We start from the raw sequence: 19,853 nt of genomic DNA, 5'->3' as shown, positions 1-19,853 counted from the left end.
CAAGACTTGTTCTTACCTAGACAGGTTGGCAGGGACTGCACAGGCATGGAGCTGTGCTGGCTACGCAGCTTCACTGAGCAGGTCAGGTGCACAAAGAGCGGGGGCATCTCCTGCTCCAGGAACTCCTGCTCATTGAGCGAGTCCCCTCCCAGCACACTGAAGGAGTCATCATCCTGGTTCACTGTGTTGGAGTCTGAGAGGGAATCTGTGTCTGGGAACTCATGCTCCAGCTTCTCACGGTACTCCACCTCCAGCTCTGGGTCACTCTCTGTGGCAATGCAGCATCCAGACACTGCTCCTGTTGGTACAGGTTCCCTGTCAGCAAACCTCCAGAGACCCGACCAGACACACCTAGCTCTGAAAGGCATCACCACATGGACAGACGTTTTCTTTTCCAAGGCAGAGCAAACCTGTCTTGGAAAACTTTTACCTTCTTCAGCTGCCATTTCTGCCTCTGATCCCTCCATGTCCTCGCTGCCTTTCCTGTCTGTCTGATCCCGAGATGCCTCTTCCTGAGATGGAGAAAGAAAGGGCACATACTAGAATCATGTCAGGCAATACATCATCAGGTTGCTGATGGGAGCTCCAGGGACTAAGTCCACCCATGGGCCTGCCAGCCTCAAATCCATATTTGACACCAAGAAAAGCTACTCCATAAGGACCAGGTACCTCCAGGACAGCCCCATACCTACCTCTTTCTTGGCTGATGGTGGGCAGTAGAAGAAATAGTGAGGATTTGATGGCACTGGCTTGAAATGTAAACTTCCAATTTCCAGGAATTTTTCCTAGAAGAGAAATCCCAAGTATGAAGCAGACATCCTACTCTACACACTCCTGTTGAAGCCAGATCAAGCTTGCACATTCCTCACCTGGATAATTTTATGCAAGTCTGGGTGTGCCTGGCAGGGCTGTCCAATTTCCAGCAGTGAGAGGGGAAATTCCGAACAGCAGCTGGTGCCCACACTGCTCTTTGGCTCCTCTGTGGGGCTGGCAATGTTATGGGAGTCCTGCTCACTGTAGTCTTCCATTTCAGCACTGACAGGATTGTGGACAGGTCAGACAGGCAGATTGAGAAACAAGACAAGTTTTACATGTTCTCCATCCTGCCAGTATCCCACCTCCCAGCTCCCCAAACCTCATGTGTGTCAACACAATCTGAACACCCACAACTCCACAGCCCAGCAGCCACCCATGTGCCCAGCTGCTGTCTGAAGCCAGGCCTGAGGTAGTTTCACCATGCTGATCATATTGCCATGTCTGTACACCACACACACACCCTGCCTGGGAAACAGAGACACAGACTAACTACAGAGACAGGCCTGCAGCAACCTGAACTACCAGTAGCCAGTCCAGGGCTCCTCACAGCAAGTACCACCATGTCAGCACCCCAGGGTCTGGGCAGCAAAGCTCAGGCCCATGCTCACTCAGCAGTTCCATGACAGAATTAGTCCCTAAAACTCAGGAAAAGCAACCTGGGGAGTAGGATGTTGACTGGTCAAAGCACTCCCCTGGTACTCAAATTAGTGATACAGGTGGCAGATCTGGGTGCAATGTGTTGCAAGCTGTACATTCTTCAGTAAAAGTTTATGCAACTTGCATTCAGATAGGTGATTCATAATATCCTATAAACAACAGCAACAAAAAATGTTGCCACCGTTTTTTTGGGGGAAAGTAGCACTTGAAGTCACCTTACTTTTTAAACACTGAAAATTCTTCAAAATCACAGTCTCACCTCAATGATTCACAGTATAAGATGACATAGCACTGGATATCCCCAACAAATGCTAGTGAATTCACATAAAGAAACTGTCTGTTTCTTTGACAGACACTAAGGCACAGCATTTCTTTCTCCCTTAAGCCTTCAGAGGAGACAGAAACCTCATAAATACCCTAAGGAACAGGACAGAAGATTAGCATATTTCAATTCTGCCTTGGTGTTTCCCTTGTGCATTTTTTTCCAAGAGTTTTAATTTTAATAAGAGACACTTTATTCATTAGAAAAGGATAACAAAGCTGTCATTTACACCAGAGTCAACAGCAAACTCAAATGAGTCAAACAGCAGCAGGAGATGCATAATTTCTCCAGAAACAAGTCTTGCAGGCTTGCAGACAAACTGCCCTCCAGCTCAGGCCAGATGGGACAGCAATGAGCCAAGACTATCAGAGAAAGGATGGATGTCATCAGAGACTGTAAAAAATAGAGGGTCCTGGTGGACACCATACCAGGTGGGTATCTCACTGTAAGTGTCTGCTCCTCTGTGTGGCTCTGCCCTACAGCATTCCTTCTAGCAGGCACTAGAAGTTGCTTGAAAAAAGATTTGTCCTGGCACGATTCTAAGAAGAGAAGGAAGACTGAGGTGGGTCCCTACCTTGACTCAGAGACCAAGACACCTCGTTCCCTAGAGCTCTGCTCCTCCTCCTGCTCCATGCTGCCCACTTGGAAGCTGGCTGCCTTGGAGTGTCTGTGGAAATGCTGGTGGCTCTCTCGGAACGAGCGGACGTGGCTGCACACTGTCAGCAGGAAGTTGGTGATGTCAATCTCTTGGAGCAGCTCCTCACAGTAGTCCATGGCAGTAAGCAGGTCCTGGGAGCTGATGCTGTGTGACTGCTGAAGGCTCTTGAACAGCCCTAGAGATAAACACAGTGCTTGAGCACCCCTCACAGCCCAAGGATGTGAGGCTGTGGGAGTCAGGCAGTGGCCACATATGGATGGATCTTCACCAAGTCCCAGCAGAGAGCTGGAGTCAGTGCTGGTGCTGGAGACAGGAGGCAGCCAGGGCACCTATGCTATGTGTTAGCCTGGCTTGGGTGACACCCGAGTGCCCACAGCATCTGTCACCCTGAAGGTGAGAGGAAGGCATCAAAGAAGGGATGCTCCTTCACAGCACTCCACAGTTCTGAGAACAGCCTCTGCAAGGCCCATAGGCATGCAGAAGCATCTTAAATCCCTCCCAGCGGTACATCAGTCCCACAGCTCCTCCCTTTGCTTGGAGTAAGATCAAAGGAGGGTGAGACATTGCTTTCTTAGAAGAAGAGCCAGGGTCCAAGCCCAACCCCATCACAGGTACCACTGTGCTACTGCTCACCTTTCACATAGCACTGGTGGGAGTGCTCCTGCAGCAGAGTGCAGTAAGTCACCAACTCCTTGTGCTTGTGGTCTAGCCAGGCAGCAGTTGGAGGACGCTCCAGAGACTGGGACCTGGAAAGAGGAACCACAGCCTTTAGCACCAGTGAAGCACATTTTAAACTGTAAATGGCTCTGGTGCCAGTGAAGCAGAGCCTAGGGCATGCACAGGCAGTGGCTGCTATAAGGCAGAGAGGCCAAGCCAAGAAGACAGGGCTAGAACCAGCCCCTTGCCAAGGAAACTCCTCTGTTTTCTGTCTAGGTACAAGTATGGTGGGCATTACCTGAAAAAGATGTCCCGAGGAGGGCGCTGTGCCCGCGGGCTGACGAGCTGCTCTCGCAGCAGCTCCAGGGAGCAGCTGTAGATGTAAATGGGGCAGCGGAAGCGGCGGCTCTCGGCCAGCTCAGACTGCGAGTTCTGCCGGCAGAAGGAGATGTGCACATCTCTCCGGGAGGGGCCACTCTGCTCCCCAGGGTCCTGGCTCACTTCTGCAAAAGTGACAGTTCTAAGATAAAGGCCTCTGATGGTTCCTAGTTCTTGGCCTGAGACATCACAGCTCCCACAGAAGCACCACAGTTAGATACTGGTTTTTCAAGCTTCTCACCACTCATCCTCACCCAGCACCCAACCACTCAGCTCTGTGCTTTGGCCACCTTGATCCCCTTTACAGCCATGACTGCTCACCACCACCACCACTACCTCCTGCAGCAGCACAACCCTTCATCATCACTGTGAGCATGTCTGATCTGCCCTAGGGGCTGTGCAATCTAATCCCATACACCTCGAGACCTGTGCCCTTCTCCCTAAGACAATGTGCTGCTGACAGTGCCAGTCTGGATCATGAAATGAGAGTCACTGACTTTCCAGTGCAGCCCACTACTGCCATTCCTAGTAGCTTCTATCTTGCCTGCAACCTTCTTGCCCACAAGGAATCAACCTTAGGCCATGGGCACCCAACTTGCATTACACTCCTTCATGCCCCCATGAACATCACTATGCCTCCTGTCTCAACTCTGCTTACTGCCAGGCAGGAGCTGACAGGCTGCAGCAGCCTGCTACTCCTCCTGCTTTAATCTGCTCAACAGTATGCTCAAGAATAGCAAGGATACCGATACTTTAACAAGGTGCTGTCAGTACCATGAGCTGGTGTTATGCTGAGGGTTGGCAATGGCACTGCAGCATCCCCCTCTTCAGCTCTGACTCGCTCTGCACAGACAGATCCCATGGTATCTTCTCCAGATCGACTCTCATCTTTTGGAGATTTGTCCAACCCACAAGCCATCAGCTTCTGTACATCTGGAGGAAAAAGAAATAAAAATCATCCTTTGTCCAGTGAGAACAGCTTAACCTCTCAATCTACATTCCCAAGAGAGCAGATTTCCTGCTACCTTTTTGTGTGTAGAAGCAGCTTCACCTGAGCCTAGTAGCCTTCACCAGTGGCTCAGTGAAAGCCAGACCAGTGCCAATGCCCAGAAGCAGGGACTCTCCCAGACCATCCCATTAGCAATCTCCTTAATCCATTCCTTAACAACCCCACTGGGAAAATAATCCAAATGGCTATAGCTAGCAAACAACTCAACACCACATCCCCCACCTGAAAACCCTATGTGGGCAGCACCACATGCTGAGAGAAAAGCAGGACATTCAACACTTGGCACTATTCTATTCCTGGCCAAGTGATGCAAAAAGATTGTGCATGAACTCTGCTATTCAATTTTCTCTCCAACCTACAGGAGCTGATTCTGGCTTTTCTGTTTCCCCGAGCAGGTGTGTAGGACTGCTGCCTCCTCTTGCTCCCCACAACAGACCCCCTCACCTGAGAAGGTGGCTGGCAGGAAGGTCAGGAACACATGCTGCGGGTTGACCAGCTTGGCATAACATCGCCACTGAGGGGGAAAGGGCCCCAGCGTGTCACTCAGTGTCACATCATCCTCAGGCAGCTCTGTGTTGCCAAGGCTCTGGTGGAAGAGCAGAAGTTGGATAAACTTATGGCATATGAGGCAGGTAGCAAGCACACAGAGCAAGTTCTTCCAGGCCTGCTGGCTGGCACAGCACTGAAACCACCCTGGCCACCTCTGCAGATTCTCAGAGCAGCCTGACTCTAGCAGTCACCATGCTGGGAGCAGCAGGAAGTACAGCACAACAGTCAGGAGATGCTTAGCCAGCTGTGCTGGGGCCGATTCTGACTCTAGGCAGTGAGTGCCCATGGTTTCAGAACAACCTGCAGCACAGTACCAGTGCTGCTGTAACAGGCTTGGCCCAGAGTGAATGCAACTATCCACACACCTTCTAGATTCCTGCTTGACTTCAGCCCCAGGATGCAGCCTAAACTGCTGCCAAAAGTGGGCAAGACCAGCTGCCTTTCAGCCTTTCTCAGCCCTTTTAACTCTCCTGCTCTTTATCAGCTACTGCCTTGGTTTCTGAGGGGGCTCAGGAGAAGGACAGCAGCACAGCAGTACCTGCAGAGTACTTGTGGAGCCAGTCATATCCCTGGTGCCATTGCTGCCAACAAGATGATAGGATGCAGAAGCATCCTGCTGCTCCAGGGTCCCAGAAGCTTTTAGGGTTTCTTCTGAAATGGAGCACAGAGAAACCAATGTGAGACACCCCAGCTGAGGATGAGACTTGAAAGCAAGGCTCCTGAAAAACCTCACTGCTGCTGGTGTCACTACTGCCACACTCCTGGTCCTTACCTCTGATGACAGGGAGGGTGAAGGGGGGTTGATGGCCATCACGATCCCGTTGCAGAACCTGCTCCATGAAAGCCACATGATCAGCATCGGCCATGGGGATCTCCCTGTCACTGAGGTCATGCTGAAGGCAGCCATGGAAGAGGTTTAGTAGCATTTCATTGGGCACAAACGAAGAGTCCTTAGTCACCTCCTCATTCTCTGCTTCAAAACAGAACCATGGCAGCTTCAGAGACAGCATCTCCATAGCCACCACCTGCCCACAATCCCAGGAGACAGCCCTTTGCAAAACAACGCTTCCACATAGCCAGGAATTTCCCCAGCACCTCTGCAAGACTGACTTGGATAGTGTTGAGGAGGCCCTGGAGTTTTGGCATCATTAGTTACCCTGCACTCACCCACCCTGCTACTCTAACTGTTGTGGAGATGCTGGGGGTACACACAAGAGCCATCACCACAAAGCTACTATCTAGGTTTAATGATTTCAAAAGCAGCTCTTACAAATTACCATCCCAGGAAAAGGCAGCAATATAGCTGGACAGCCCTGGGGCTGCAGAGCTGGGAAGAACAGCACTGAGCTACTAAAAGAAGCATGGCAGTGCTCACATGCTGCTGCCCAGGGAGACAAGCAGGTGGAGCAGGCTGTCCATAGCCATGGAGGGAGGACGAGGGGAGGCAGGTGGTGAAGGGGCACCTACCTTTTGTTAGCATTAGAAAGAACATTTCCACCTGCTGGCACCTGGGCAAGAGCTTCATGAGGTTGAACTGGAATGGGATCTCATGCACTCGAAAACCAGGCCCCATGTCTGGATCTGCAACAGAGATGAACAGGACCACCAGCATTCCACAAACTGCTCTAGGAAGTATGACTTGAAACTGAGAACAGAGGAGCTCCTCCTTAATATCCTTTATGACTTCTATAAAACCACTTGCCCAGGCACACCAGGCCTAACAGTGAAGAGATGAGCTCATCTTCCACCTGCTCCTGAAGTCAGCTCCTCTCACACAATTACAGAATGGTTGATGTTGGAAAGGTCACCTGGACCAACCCCCCTGCTCAAGCAAGGTCACCTTGTCACCTCTCCAGCCTAGGCAGAAAGCCTCAGTGCTTTTTTGGCCTTCCCAGGCTGAAGCCATTTCTCTGCCAACTTAGCATAAGTGCAGAAAAGTGACCCACAGCCATCAAAGTCTACAAAGTTGTCAAAATACCTCTTCTACCTTCTGTGGGTCCTGAGACATTCAAAACCTAGCTTCTTCTTTGCTCCATCAAGCTTGCTAGGGCACAGATGGTGGACTCACCTTCAGCAGCTTTGGTGTCTGAGGGAGGGCAGACCCACTCCTTGTTCTGGCACAGTTGGCTGATGTACTCAAAGGTCAGCATGGTGGTGATGCACGCAAGGTCCCGGGGATAGAGCTGCAGTAAGAGTTAAGGCTTAGTTTATGCAGCAGAATTATTACCCACAAATGCAGAAGAAAAGAATCTAAAAGCAAGGAGAAGGAACACCTATAATCCTGTTTCCTGAGCTGCCCTATTCTCACTCATTGCTCCCTCTTTCTCCACCAGCCCCTTAGCCTGTTTTCACCTTGCTCAGAGGAGTGCTGGTAGCACTACCTGCAGTCCCTGCTCTGGTCCAGCTTACTCTCCTCCTCCAATGGAATGACTTTTCACAAAATAATTTCGCTATCCCAAAGCAGCATTGCATCCACTGCACTGCAATCAAGAAACCTTTTATGGCCAGTGGCCAGTTCCTCTTTCAGAAATCTCAGACTCTTCTGTGACCAGCATTCCCATCTCTTCTGGCCCTCAGTATTTACCTGCAGTTTTGTGCTGCACTTACACTGAACCCTTCTCCCTGCACAAAAGAGCCCATGCCCCTCCCCTTTCAGGCACTCACCTGCTTTAGGTATTTTCTGGTAGGGCAAGCCATGGAGGTGCTTCCAGTTCTCAGCAGTACTGTGGACATGGCCACTCTGTGGCTCTACCCAGCACTCAGTGACCAAGTTCAGTTCTGTGTCCACTTCAATGGCCTCTACTTCTGTATCATTGTCATCATCTGTGGAAAAGCTGGAGGGAAGTCAAAAGGAAAGTCCTGTGAGGTGGCACAGAGCCAGCAGTCCACTGTAGTTTCTCTCAGAGCTGTGAGACCAACTACAGGAACCAAGAGTGGCAGGCAAAGCCCCAGCAACCTGGTGATCAATGACAACTGGTTATCTGTACCAGATGGTGGAGGTCTCCCTCCTTTCCACACTGACTGCAAAAGTCTCGAGCTGTGACTCCACTGCCAACCCCCCCTGGGAGCAGAAGAGCAGCCTCACCTGTCCTTGGTGGAGGTAGAGTGGGGTGGGAAGAGGATGTATTGGACGACACAGGTGTGCTTCTCCCTGTCACTGCTGCTCTCACTTGAGCCATCAATCTGGAGGGGAGACACTGCATGAGCCCTAGCCAGTACCCCCTTACACAGCACAGCCCCATCACACAGCTCCCACTAGCAGGGGTGGAAAGAGGAAGCCTGTCCCAACCCCAAGAACTCCTCCAGCACAGCACGCCCCTACCACAAAGCAGCTCTCTAAATGCAGATGAAGGCAGAAAAATGCCCAACCCACAAGTGGATTTACTTTCTCCCTGTACGTGTCAAGGGTGTGTGCTAGAAGCAGATGATAAATCTACCACAGGTGAATCCACCCCAGGAGCAGCAATGAGGACAGCAGCCAGGCTCACCTGCATGGGCAGCTCCAGCACCATGTTGATAATGCCATCCCCACTGGATGCAAAGTGGAAACCCTCTGACAGACGAACCCTTGCAACAGAGAGGAAGTCAGACCTGTAGGACTTCTCCACCCATACTGCAAGCTTTAAATGCAAGAATGACTGTACCCTTCACCCCAAAACACTGTCCTTCTCAAGACAGGGAGCTGCACACAGAGAATGGGGGAGATATGACACTGCCAGAACAGCCTGCGTGAAGATCAGCACACACCAGGTACAGTGACACCTCTTGCCTTTTGCATGTTTTCCAGGACATTTTCTCTCATTTTCTCCAATTACAGCCGCAGAACTGGGTAAAGCACTGACCCAAGTGGCTCTAGAAGCTGCATACAGGACCAAAACCTTCTGCACAGCAGCTTTACCTATTATAAGGCCTCATAAAAGTAATAAGCAAGGTTGACTTTGCTTTCCCTGTATCCCCAGGACTAGCTTGGAGAGAGGACCCCTGTCAGGTGTGCAACTTACTCTGTGAGTGTGGAAAGGAGCTGGGCCACAGCAGTGATGGGCACAGCGGGTGCCAGCCCTGACTGGACACTCCAGATCCAGCGCTGGTGGTAGAAGTAGCGGGACAGGGAAGCCAGGGTGGAGGAGGCGGTGCGACTGGCCACCATGGTGAGGGGACCAGACACGGGGGGATGCTCCAGGTTCAGGATGAAGGGGGCTCGATAGTCAGAAGGCAGCTTCTCATACCTAGGAGAGGGCAGAAGTGTAACATGCTGACATGGAAAAAATCTTTTTTTTTTTTGTTTAGGGTCAGAGCTGTCTGGATTCACAACCCACTTGTTGGGCCCAGGACAGAGTCTTCCAGCAGGAAAACGTCGCTGGCCCAGCACAGGATCCTGCTCAGAGAGCAGTACCTAAATTACTTCCACACTGTATTTCATTAGGAGTGATAAATCTGCCTGTCCACCAAGAATCCCTGCTGCAGCTTACAGCCATGCAACACAAACCCATCCCAACAAGCACCAGTTCTATTCACAGCACTCTCATTCTACAACTGACAGCACCAACCACAGATCTTCCTCCTTTCCCCTTCACAGGGCAAGGTGACAGCCTGGTACTCCATCCCTACCTGATCAGCAGCTTCTCCAATGGTTTGTGCAGCACAACAAGGCAGGGTCTGTCTGAGAGGGCTGACTGGGCCCCAGCCACAGGTGGGGACTTGGAGGGAGAACTACTGCCCAACATTTTCCTCTTTGCTTTTGGAGTTGCCTCCTTGCTCTGGACCCTGTGGGGAAAGCGCAGCTGCAAGATTCGGTCCCGTAACTCTTCCACTATCTGTCATGGCAAAAGCAAAAGGTAAACATGACCAACTTTGTCTGGAACATAAACTACTCAAAATAAGTGTCTAAAACAAGAGCTTGACCAGAAGGAACAAAACACTCCTTGAAGAGCAGGAATTAAAGGTAGTTTTACTTCTGAGGCACTAGCAAGACCAAGATCAAGATGACACAAGGCTCCCTGGTCCCTATTTAAAGTATTTTTAAAAGCAAAAGGAAGATTAAAAAACCCCCAGAGACTACTTCAAGGCTGAAGAAGTTGCCTTCCAAAACTCAGATTAAGAACAAATTAACTGCATGCCAGCTCCTCCACAGATGCAGTCCAAGCATGCACCCTCATTCTTCCCTCCTCCTCTCCTCAACACCTACAGTAAATGTAAACTAGTCCATATCAGCTGTGGGAACAGCACTGGCTCTGTCTTACATATTCCCCCACTACCACATTCATTTGTCAAACCGCTATGGCAAAAGGTTTCAGGAGCCTGAGCTATTTTTTAGGTTATTTTTTTCCAAGATACTTTCACAATCACTTCCTGATTACTCTTTTAAGCTTTTAGTAGCTCTGAATATAGTTCAACCCACACCAGCATCTGATTCCCACAATAGCCCAGTGTTTTCTTTGAAATTTCTATAGTTAGGTTTCTTTTCATGATCTTTGTTCAACTTTTTTCAATTTTTATTACCATTTTAGTTAAACAGAAGAACAGCAGATCTCCATCTTCCTCAACACTAACTATTTCAGTAACTTTTCTCATCATTACTATGTCTTTTTCAAGGAAAGGAATGTCCCCAAACCCAAATGTTAAACAAGAGCTCTTTCCTGCACTGTGCTGCCACTTGGGTCCCCTTCATGGTTTCATATTGATATCACAGAATCACTAATGGTGCTTAAGCTCCCAAATCCCACTGTTTTGCAGCCATCCATACTGGCTTCCAGCCACCACTGTGCTGCTTAGGTGTCACCAAAGCACCGAGGTTGAAATAGCTTTGTGCCACCTGCACATTTCCTCAGCTCATGTTACCTTTCTGCAAATGAGTTCCCTACCCTTTGACTAGAAAAAAGATTGGGAAAATCACAAACAGCTTCTGCTTTGTTCCCCAAGGCAGTTTGCTTTATGACATCCCATTCCTACAGTTCTACAGTCATGCCCTATGCAAAGTCTCACCAAAAAGCTTTCTGAAAGTCGACTGTATGAGGTGCTTTCCTTCAGCACTGGAAATTTGAACTGCTCAGCACAAAATCCCCTTTCCCTTAAACAAAGCAGGCTAAGTTCTACTGCCATCCTCCACACTGAGTAGTTAATCAGCTCTATAGCAGGCAAAAAAAAATATTATGGCTGATACAATTTATGATCTACATATAGTTCCTGCTGCAATGACCTGGAGCTTGCCCACAGCTGCAGGGTATGGTGCCTGTCTCATACTTTCTTCATTTGCACCTGCCAGAGGGAACTCCTTCAAAAAAACCTGTCACTTGGCATTACCAAGCCCACATGTTGACCCAGCAACCAGTGCCCAAGTCCTGGATTCCCTAAAGTCATGAAAGAGCAGATCTGCCAGAGTGCCAGAACATTTAGCATTATCTGGGTTCATTATCTCAGAAAGAGATGGCCCTTCCCATGTTTGTTAGCTTCTCCTCAGACTAGTCTCTAACACTAAAGCTAAGCTAGACAAACCAAAGATTTCTTTCATGAAGATAAAAGATCTAGATTTAATGATAAACCTCTTGTTTATATTAAAAAGTTCACACAGTTTAATAGCAGGGTATCTTTGTCATGCTTTACCTAGGAACACTTAGATTTGTCTCAGCCATTATAACTGGGGAATGAGTTCACACAGTAACTCCACCTTTTGCATCTGACTAGGGCAGCTCATTTATTTTGATACAAAAAGTTATTAAAGTCTATCTGACAGACTTTTATCCTGAAAACATTTCCTAGGTACTCATTTTTTTTCTCTCCCTGTACTGCTTATGTGGGGCATTGTTTGCATTTTAACCAGTCACTTCCTCCCTGCCCAATAGATTCAATATACATGTACTGGAAGAGATAGCCCAGGGAACATGCACAGAGGTCTTTGCAGATGAGTCAGACAAGTATCTGCTGTTCTTTACAGATGGTATTGATTGTGCTTTGGTCAGAAGATAGACTAGATAACCTCTTAGTCATTTCAAGCCCCACAACTGAATTAAGCAGTGGGAAAAACATCCACGTGACCAACCATTCTATTGATCTTCGAGTCTTTGGGTTTAGCTCTTTCATAGACTTAACAAACAAAGTTTGTCCCAAATGACCCTTTCTGTTACAGTAGATTCAAACCCATCTAAGCCTTAACATGGCTCTATTATTAGAGGGTAGCTACCTACAGTGTTGCCTGAGATCTACCCATCATTTCCACATTCAGAACTTCTTGCTCTGCCCCCACCCCATGAAGCAGACAGGCAGCTCTCACCTTGTTCCTGGCCTGTGCAGGTGTGCCAATGGGGAAGCCCAGCCGGAGAACCATGCAAGGAGCCTTGGAGATGATTCGTACCACATAGAACGAGGAAGGGGTAAGATCCTCAGACCTAGGGAGGAGGGATTAGGACAAGGCTGAAATGTCATGGATCTTGCTGCTCTGACATGGCAGACCAAGCAGAGGTCTGCTCCACAGAGCCCAACAAGCCCACACAACCTCACAGTAACACATATCAGCTCCAGCATGCAGAAGCCCCTCAGCTGGCTTCCCTCTCCCTCCAGGCTGCACCCGAACACAATGGAACAGCTCAGAAACTGCAGGATTTCATACCCCCTTGTCTAGCTGTCATCCTGCTTCAGGCCCATAGCCACATACTGGTCTAACCAGCTCCTTGGTCTGGCCACAGGCCCAGCTCCCCACACAGCACTGCCTCAGAGCACTCACCCGTGGATCAGCTTGACGTAGGAGTAGCCCTCCACGAGCACGAAGCTGCTCCAGTCGCGCAGCAGGGAGGTGAGCGCCGAGTGCGAGATGCGGCACTGGATGGTGCTGTAGCGCCCGTTGTTGCCCGGTGTGTGCAGGTGCTTGGGCACAGGCCTGCAGCGTGGGACACAGAGTCATTTCAGAGCTGCAGTATCTCTCCTTCCCCCAAAACCCACAGAGGCTTTGCTACATCCATCCTACTCTGACTGGTCTGTCAGCCTTTTTTCCTCCATGGCAGCCAATGAATAAGCACCTCTCCTAATCAAGCACTGAGGAGAGTCACACTTCTGAGTGCACTGGAATTTCCACACTGCAGAGAGCACATCCCTTGTATCCTATCTCCCTCTATGAAATATGTGGCTATTATTCACATTACTCTGCAACTAGGACCAGCCTCAGAAAAGCAATGCTTTTGGGAAAGCAGCAAACTGTGGGTTAGCTCCCAAATGAATGGCCCCATACACCCTGCAATTGAGAAATCAAAACCCAAGAGGGACTTGAGACACAATTTATTGTTCCAATCAAAGATGACTTCCCAACCTACTGCCCCTCTCAGATAAACAAACCATTAGCATCCATCAGGCCCCACTAGTGAGACCCTTCCCTGGGCCATAGGCACCTGCTACAAGTCCTGGACACCCTGCTTTCCCAGGCTGGCCCACAGTGAGCACACAGCTCACCCTTGCCCATTACATACGTGTCATGCTCCAGAAGGACGACTATACGATGCATGTGCAGCCACCTCTGCCAGAAGTTGGCATCCATGGAAAGGATGGGCTTCCAGTAGGAGGCAAACTGGGAATGGCTTGAGTCAGACCCACTGTGCTGCAGAGATAATACCTGAGAAAATTATGGGACAATATTCAGCACAAAAGTTCTCCACCCAGAGAGAGCAAGAATTTCTCCAGCAGCTGAGCTGTTGCAGACTAAGGTCACATCTCTGGCTTTGGGTAATTTCCTCTGAACAGAGTAAGTGTGCTCACATTGAAACAGGCAGTACAGCATAAGCAAAAATAAATTAGGCTCCTGAAATGTCAAGTTAATTAGGAATTTAACTACTTAGCATCAAGTAAATCAACCATGAAAAAGATAGCATATGTAATGGTGTGCCTTCTGATTGAGAGGGGGATATATGGCTTGTGTCAGCAAAGTAATTAAACACTGAGATTACTCATCTGAAAGTCCTCAGGCAAATAGGGTGCCAGAATGGGTGGCATTGGGCAACTCTGATAGGTTTATATGGTGACATTGATTCCACCAACTATAGCAACTCTGCTGACATAGAATCCAGTGGTGGTTACCCATAAGATGGGATGTTCCAGATATACTGTGGGATACATAGCCCTATATCAGGAAAATAGACTAGGCAAACATAAAAAAGAACTTAGACAATAAAATAAAAGGGATAGTTCTCTGAAGGTAAAGCTCTCCTAGCTTTAAGATCTCCTAGTCCTCTTCCATCTATGCCAAGGACACTGGTAGCAGGGAACAGATAATATGCTGGCTCTTCTGCTTAGTGAGTTTCAGTGAGTTTGAATTTTGCAGTGGAAACTATTAGCTCATATTTTGTTTAGTTTCTGCTGTGCAGATGACAAGTATCTCTCTTGCACCTTCCACATGAGTGCTCAGAGCAATGAGCCTATTAAACAACTATTCAGCACATCCTGCATCTCCACCTGACAGTACTGAGCTACATCTCCAGGGCACTGGCTGCACAGCCAGCAGCAACTCCATGCCTATGGGGTATCCACTGAAAAGGCACAGCAAAAGCAAATGTGTCAGCCTTCCCATCAGTCTCACACACCACAGCACTGCAGGAGAAGGTTTCACTGCACACTTAGGAGACTTGCTGTTGGGCTTAGAGGTGTAGCTGCAACAATCAAGACATAGGGTGATGTCTCAGAGAGGGAAATGTATGGCATGGGATATTCACTGCAGCACACCTGAACTCTCTGACTGAGCAGGATAAGATGAAGACAAGATAAGCAAGAGATGAAGCCCTGAGTACAAGAATAGGCAGGGGAGACAACCTGTCTCATGTTAAACAGAGAGAGAGGGAACATACCGGAGTGGTGGAGCCTGGGGGGATGTAGAAGAGGGGCACCCCATTCTTGGTGCTCTCAGGAATGGTAAAATGTTCTGGGACTGTGTCAAAAGACTGCAGATGTACCAACATCTGATCTGTTTGGTTGATGCTGGAAAAGAAGAGGCAGTTAGCCACAAAAGCCCATGCTCTCCCCCTTGCTGCCCCAGTCAGCACAGGGCTTGCACACACAACACTCTGTCCTGGGAGCCCATCTACATCAACAGAGCTTTATAGGGAATGCTGTGATTCCATGTGCTAAAGGGGCTCCTGTGTGGAAGCCTCATCCATACAGAGGATGATCAGAGCTGGAAATGAAGTGCTAGAAGAGGAATCTGCTGGATAGCTGGGAGTAACAGTCACCCTGGCCAGGAAACAGTTGTGACCTACAAGCACTTCAGTCCCAGAGACACGTGTGACTGTTTGCTGCTCCCAGTGTGACCATGCAGCACAGCTGCACGGGTGTGCTATAAGAACACATGACCTCCATGGGATGGCAGTCAGAGGCAAGGTTTGCATCCCAGGATCCAGATCCAGGAGCAGCAATACCATTACCCTGAAGCATTCTTACAAACTAGATCACAGACCAATTGAATCTTTTCCTTGGCTAGACAGCAAGCTTGTAATCAGTCATGAGTCATGCCCCTTCCTCAGAGCACATTCCTTTTGAACCCTGGATTGGGATAGCCACCTGCAAAATCCTCATCCTAGCATGCCAAGGAAGGAATTATTTGATGGCACTGGAAACTGCTGGGCATGGTGCAGCTCACCTCTGCAGGGTGTTCCAGAAGCGCCGGATGACTGTGGTGCGGTACAGACTGGTGATGGGCTTCCTCATGGTGCAGCTGATGTCATGCAAAATGTCATAGCTTCCCTCCATGGTCACTTCCACCCAAGTGCTGCGTTTTGATGGGTCCAGGGGCCAGGGTGTCACAGCTAAGTACTCAATCCTCATGTTATGCTTCCAAAGCAGCACTAGTTTCACCTCCAGCTGAGACCCACCTGTATGGAAGCAGAAGAGAAAGTTCAGGTGCTTGTTCCGTACACATCTGAGCATTATTTCTCACCAGGAATTTATGAGTACCATGAGATTGTTTGATTGCTGAGGGGAACAAAGCAATCTAACAACTGTTTGCTTTAGCTGGTCACTCTCTCTCCTCTGAGGGAGGCTTTGCTTGCACTGAAGCGCTTGATGAAGAGTTTGCAATTCTTGAAGTGTACATGCACTACCTACACTAGAGAAGGTAACAGAAACTCAGAGGAGGTGCTGACATTTGCAATGGGCTCTCTTCTTCACAGTATCATCTTTGTTTCCAAGAAAACTGGTTTTTTGCACAGATGAGCAGGGCCATTCAACTATAAAGTTTTGTCATCCACACTGCAGAGTTAATCCATCCCATCACAGAAACACAGGTATCTGATGGACACAGATCACAAACAACCTGGAAGATGAGGCCTAATTCTTGAATTAATCTCTATTCATCCTACACAGACTGTATTTCATGCAATCTAGAATTTCAATCTTCAAAGCTTCTCACCATGTTTATCTTCTCTTCCTAAAGCTAAGATGTCAAGAGGAATATTCACCTATTCTTCAAACTGTACATTTTTACCTTTTCCTTTAAGTGAGCCTATCTAACAAGATTAACAGAAACACCTGACAGCAGGCCTCACTGAGCCAAAAGAGCAGAGAACTATCCCACTCCTGCTGACTGTGCATGTGTATTTGTACTGAAACATCCCAGGGAAACACATGACCACGCTGTGATTTCAACTGCTCGATCATCTATTCTATGTCCAGCCTGCTCTATAGTTTGCCAGACTTGCAGGGTTTTGTGATAAGTGATTGGATGTGCTGGAAACCTTCTGAACAGATCATCAGCCTGGATGCTCTGTTTCCTGCAGAGCTGCATTTGCTGCTGTCATAGGCACATCATGCCATCCCCTTCACGGGCTGATTGAGCTCCACTTTAAAGACATCTTTTTGCTCTCATGGTCCCTGCAGGGAGGCACCCTCCAAGTACTCTTCCCCATCGATGTTTAGAAGAAACCTTCCAGAGTACATGCCAAATTCATGCTTGGTTGTTCTTTTGATTAGATTATTTTTATTCTGAGAAACTTCATTTCCATAACATTGACAAGGAGTGTGCAGTACTAAGAAATCCGTACCCAGTTTCAGCTGTTACTGTGGCAGAACATTCATTCCCCTTAACACACCCAGACCTTCCTGCACCCTAAGAATTCACCTTTCTTGAACAAAGATGATCAGAAGTGTATACTGTATTTTACCTGTACTTAATCTGGGGGATTAGTAGGATTTTATTTAAAGTCAGTAATATTTTCTACAATGGATGGTTTGTGTTACCACAAATGCACTTGCCAGGACTGCACCATCTGTTGTTCCTATGAAGATTGTCTTGTTTATCAGAGAGGCTAAACAAGAATTTATAGATTCATCTCCTTTTATTTCATACTGTCACCTCGCTCTTACTGCTTCAGGGCTCATCCATTGCTTTCTGCACAATATTTTGGTTCTCATAATAAAGCCTTTTTACTTCATCAATAGCAAACATGATAAGTAAATTCCCACATTTTTGCTTAGATCATAAATGAAAATATTTCCTACTTCCACTTCTGTTTCCATTAGTCATCCTGGCTTCACTCCTGTGATCCCACACAAGCAAAAATAAAAACACAGGCAAAATATTTACTTAGTTTGAAGTAACATCTAGATTAATCTTTAGCTTTTTTTTACTGCAAAGCAATATCTTTCTGGTTCCTGAGTTAATAGCAAAAAATTTTTTTCTACTTTGATTTCCTTCACAACCTCCAGCTCTGATTTTTTCAGAAAGCTCACTTTGGCTATTCTCTAGTGACAGGAATCAGGAGGACATTCTCACTGCTCAGCTAGTGCCCAGCCAGTTTTGGTGCTGGACTGATTCACAGAGGAAGATTATGTTTTGAAAACTGTCCTCCAGGCTGCTCTCAACACAAAATGGTCAGTGAGAATTTTTTTTTTTGTTACAGAGGGAGATCCCCCGACAATGTTCCAGAAAGTAAAAGAACTGGGCTCCATTACACACCATGACCCGGAAGCTTCTTTCCCTTCAATACCTTCCAATCCTTTTCCCTTCACATGCACTTCTGCAGTCCTAAATAACCAAGCTGCCTCCTAAATACCTAAATATTTAAAAACCAAACAGTGAGGGTAACCAGAGTACTTATAAATATCACAAACAACCTCTCCAGGCAACTCTGAGCACAAAGCTAGCTTTTTATTCTGTTTTGGTTTTGGTAAAGTGAAGGAGAAAACTGATAGTGTCAAAGTCCACAGCTGCACTTTTTTCCTCTTGCTTCACAGCCAGCTGACTCCTTAACAGCCTTTAATTGGCAAGTTTTGGCAATCCAGGTTAATTAACTGTTCTTTGTTATACACTTCTCTGTAGAATGGCTCAGAGAACCCTGATTAGCCAAACATGCTTTTCCTAAGCAAAGGCAGTGCTGAATGTCTAAATGTCTTGAATAATTTCTCAACTCTACTTTAACCTGTTAGTTCAGCAAATTTTTCACCAACTCCCTAGAGCATTTAGCCTTTCCCAAGTATTAAGTAACATTATCTGCTACTAGTCTGAAGGCTTCATAGGAATACACTCCATGTTTTTGAAACCTCTGACATTTCATTTTTAAATTTCTCCTAAAAAAATACACAGAAATTATTTCTGGCTTCAAAGGAAGAAAAAAAGTAAAGGAGAATGGAGATTATTATCATGTGTGTTTATCTTGCTCTTACTCCTCCCTGTACACCTGCCCATAGTTATTCACCACAGAAGGTCACTCTGATCCAGCAGCTGCTCTTCTGCTCTCTGCTCTTGTAAAAATGGGAGACCAATCCATTTAGCATTCCAAGGAGTAAAAACCAGCAGGCAAATACCTGGAGGAAAATGCAGGGAGAATTGTAACATGTGGTGATATTTCTAATACATTCCTCCAGAGTGCAGGAATTCACTGCTTTACAATATCCTGACCCAGAGGTTGTAGCTATACCTTTGTACAAAAAGATACAACATGAACTTGTCTGACTGCTTTTTGAATGATTCATACCTGGTGAATGCTCTTCCAGCACTTCTATATAGGACTACACAGCCACCAAAAGCACTGCAGTATTGCTGCCAGATTAAAGAGAAAGGCTTTTTATCCAGCACTGTTCAAGCTGTAAGTGAACTTGTGCACAGAAGAATAAAAGACATTGAGGACAGGAATGGACTTGTCACACTGTTTCACAGACACTCTTAACCAAGGAGAATGCAATGGATCTCATCTGCCTGGATTTAAGGGAAGTAATCTCATGCCTCACCTACATTAGTGAAAACAACCTGCAGACCTTACTAGAACAGTTGTCTCACCTGGAAAATTTAGCAGAAAATTCTTGAAACAAGAATTACTTTTAATAGAAAATTCTTGAAACAAGAAACTAGAGATTCATGTAAGACAAACTTTAGGAATTATCCCACCTAATATGATTGCTAGCAATCTTCCCCCCAAAAGAGGTGATTTAGATCCATTCAGTTTGTAAGATGCATCAAGGCAAATGAACTGAAATTGCCAGGCATCACAGAGAACAGGTAGGTGAACTGAGCAAGATAAACTTAGGAGTAATATCATGTGAAGGACAGCACATTTAGGGACTACTAAACAAACAAAACCCAAAAAACACCTCCAAGGACTCATCAGCTGAAAGAAAAGGTGTGTGAAAGACTCAGGGATTTCTGCAATACAATCATGGAGAAAGTCCATGTAATTCCCCATCTATCAGATTTGGTATTTTACTTCAGAAGCAGGGAAATATTAATACTGCTGAACAAGGCATTGATTAAACCACAGTTACTACACTTTTATCAACTGTTTTGAGAAATGTGAGATCAAACTGAAAAGAAAACTACTTAAGGGAAAAAATATAAGAGCTATTAA

The 19,853-nt window shown here is 47.2% G+C and overlaps 1 protein-coding gene across 1 annotated transcript in view; it reads right to left on the bottom strand.

Moving 5' to 3' along the window:
* Window positions 1-19,853, bottom strand: part of SZT2 (SZT2 subunit of KICSTOR complex) — a 53,047-nt gene that overhangs the window by 24,636 nt on the left and 8,558 nt on the right. The window contains exons 10-32 of the mRNA XM_054515698.1: window positions 15,656-15,887; window positions 14,868-14,997; window positions 13,500-13,642; window positions 12,764-12,916; window positions 12,314-12,428; window positions 9,655-9,860; window positions 9,048-9,272; window positions 8,535-8,613; window positions 8,132-8,229; window positions 7,713-7,880; window positions 7,115-7,230; window positions 6,514-6,627; window positions 5,819-6,019; window positions 5,585-5,697; window positions 4,942-5,083; window positions 4,263-4,421; window positions 3,409-3,613; window positions 3,087-3,199; window positions 2,370-2,628; window positions 870-1,035; window positions 693-785; window positions 431-512; window positions 17-298 (exon numbers count right to left, since the gene is read on the bottom strand). Of these exons, the coding sequence (XP_054371673.1) occupies window positions 17-298; window positions 431-512; window positions 693-785; window positions 870-1,035; window positions 2,370-2,628; window positions 3,087-3,199; window positions 3,409-3,613; window positions 4,263-4,421; window positions 4,942-5,083; window positions 5,585-5,697; window positions 5,819-6,019; window positions 6,514-6,627; window positions 7,115-7,230; window positions 7,713-7,880; window positions 8,132-8,229; window positions 8,535-8,613; window positions 9,048-9,272; window positions 9,655-9,860; window positions 12,314-12,428; window positions 12,764-12,916; window positions 13,500-13,642; window positions 14,868-14,997; window positions 15,656-15,887 (3,594 nt within the window). The remainder of the gene's footprint in view (window positions 1-16; window positions 299-430; window positions 513-692; window positions 786-869; window positions 1,036-2,369; window positions 2,629-3,086; window positions 3,200-3,408; window positions 3,614-4,262; window positions 4,422-4,941; window positions 5,084-5,584; window positions 5,698-5,818; window positions 6,020-6,513; window positions 6,628-7,114; window positions 7,231-7,712; window positions 7,881-8,131; window positions 8,230-8,534; window positions 8,614-9,047; window positions 9,273-9,654; window positions 9,861-12,313; window positions 12,429-12,763; window positions 12,917-13,499; window positions 13,643-14,867; window positions 14,998-15,655; window positions 15,888-19,853) is intronic.

Source organism: Molothrus ater, chromosome 9 (genome assembly GCF_012460135.2).
Source record: "Molothrus ater isolate BHLD 08-10-18 breed brown headed cowbird chromosome 9, BPBGC_Mater_1.1, whole genome shotgun sequence".
Taxonomy (NCBI): domain Eukaryota; kingdom Metazoa; phylum Chordata; class Aves; order Passeriformes; family Icteridae; genus Molothrus; species Molothrus ater.
This window is presented reverse-complemented; position numbering and strand designations above follow the sequence as displayed.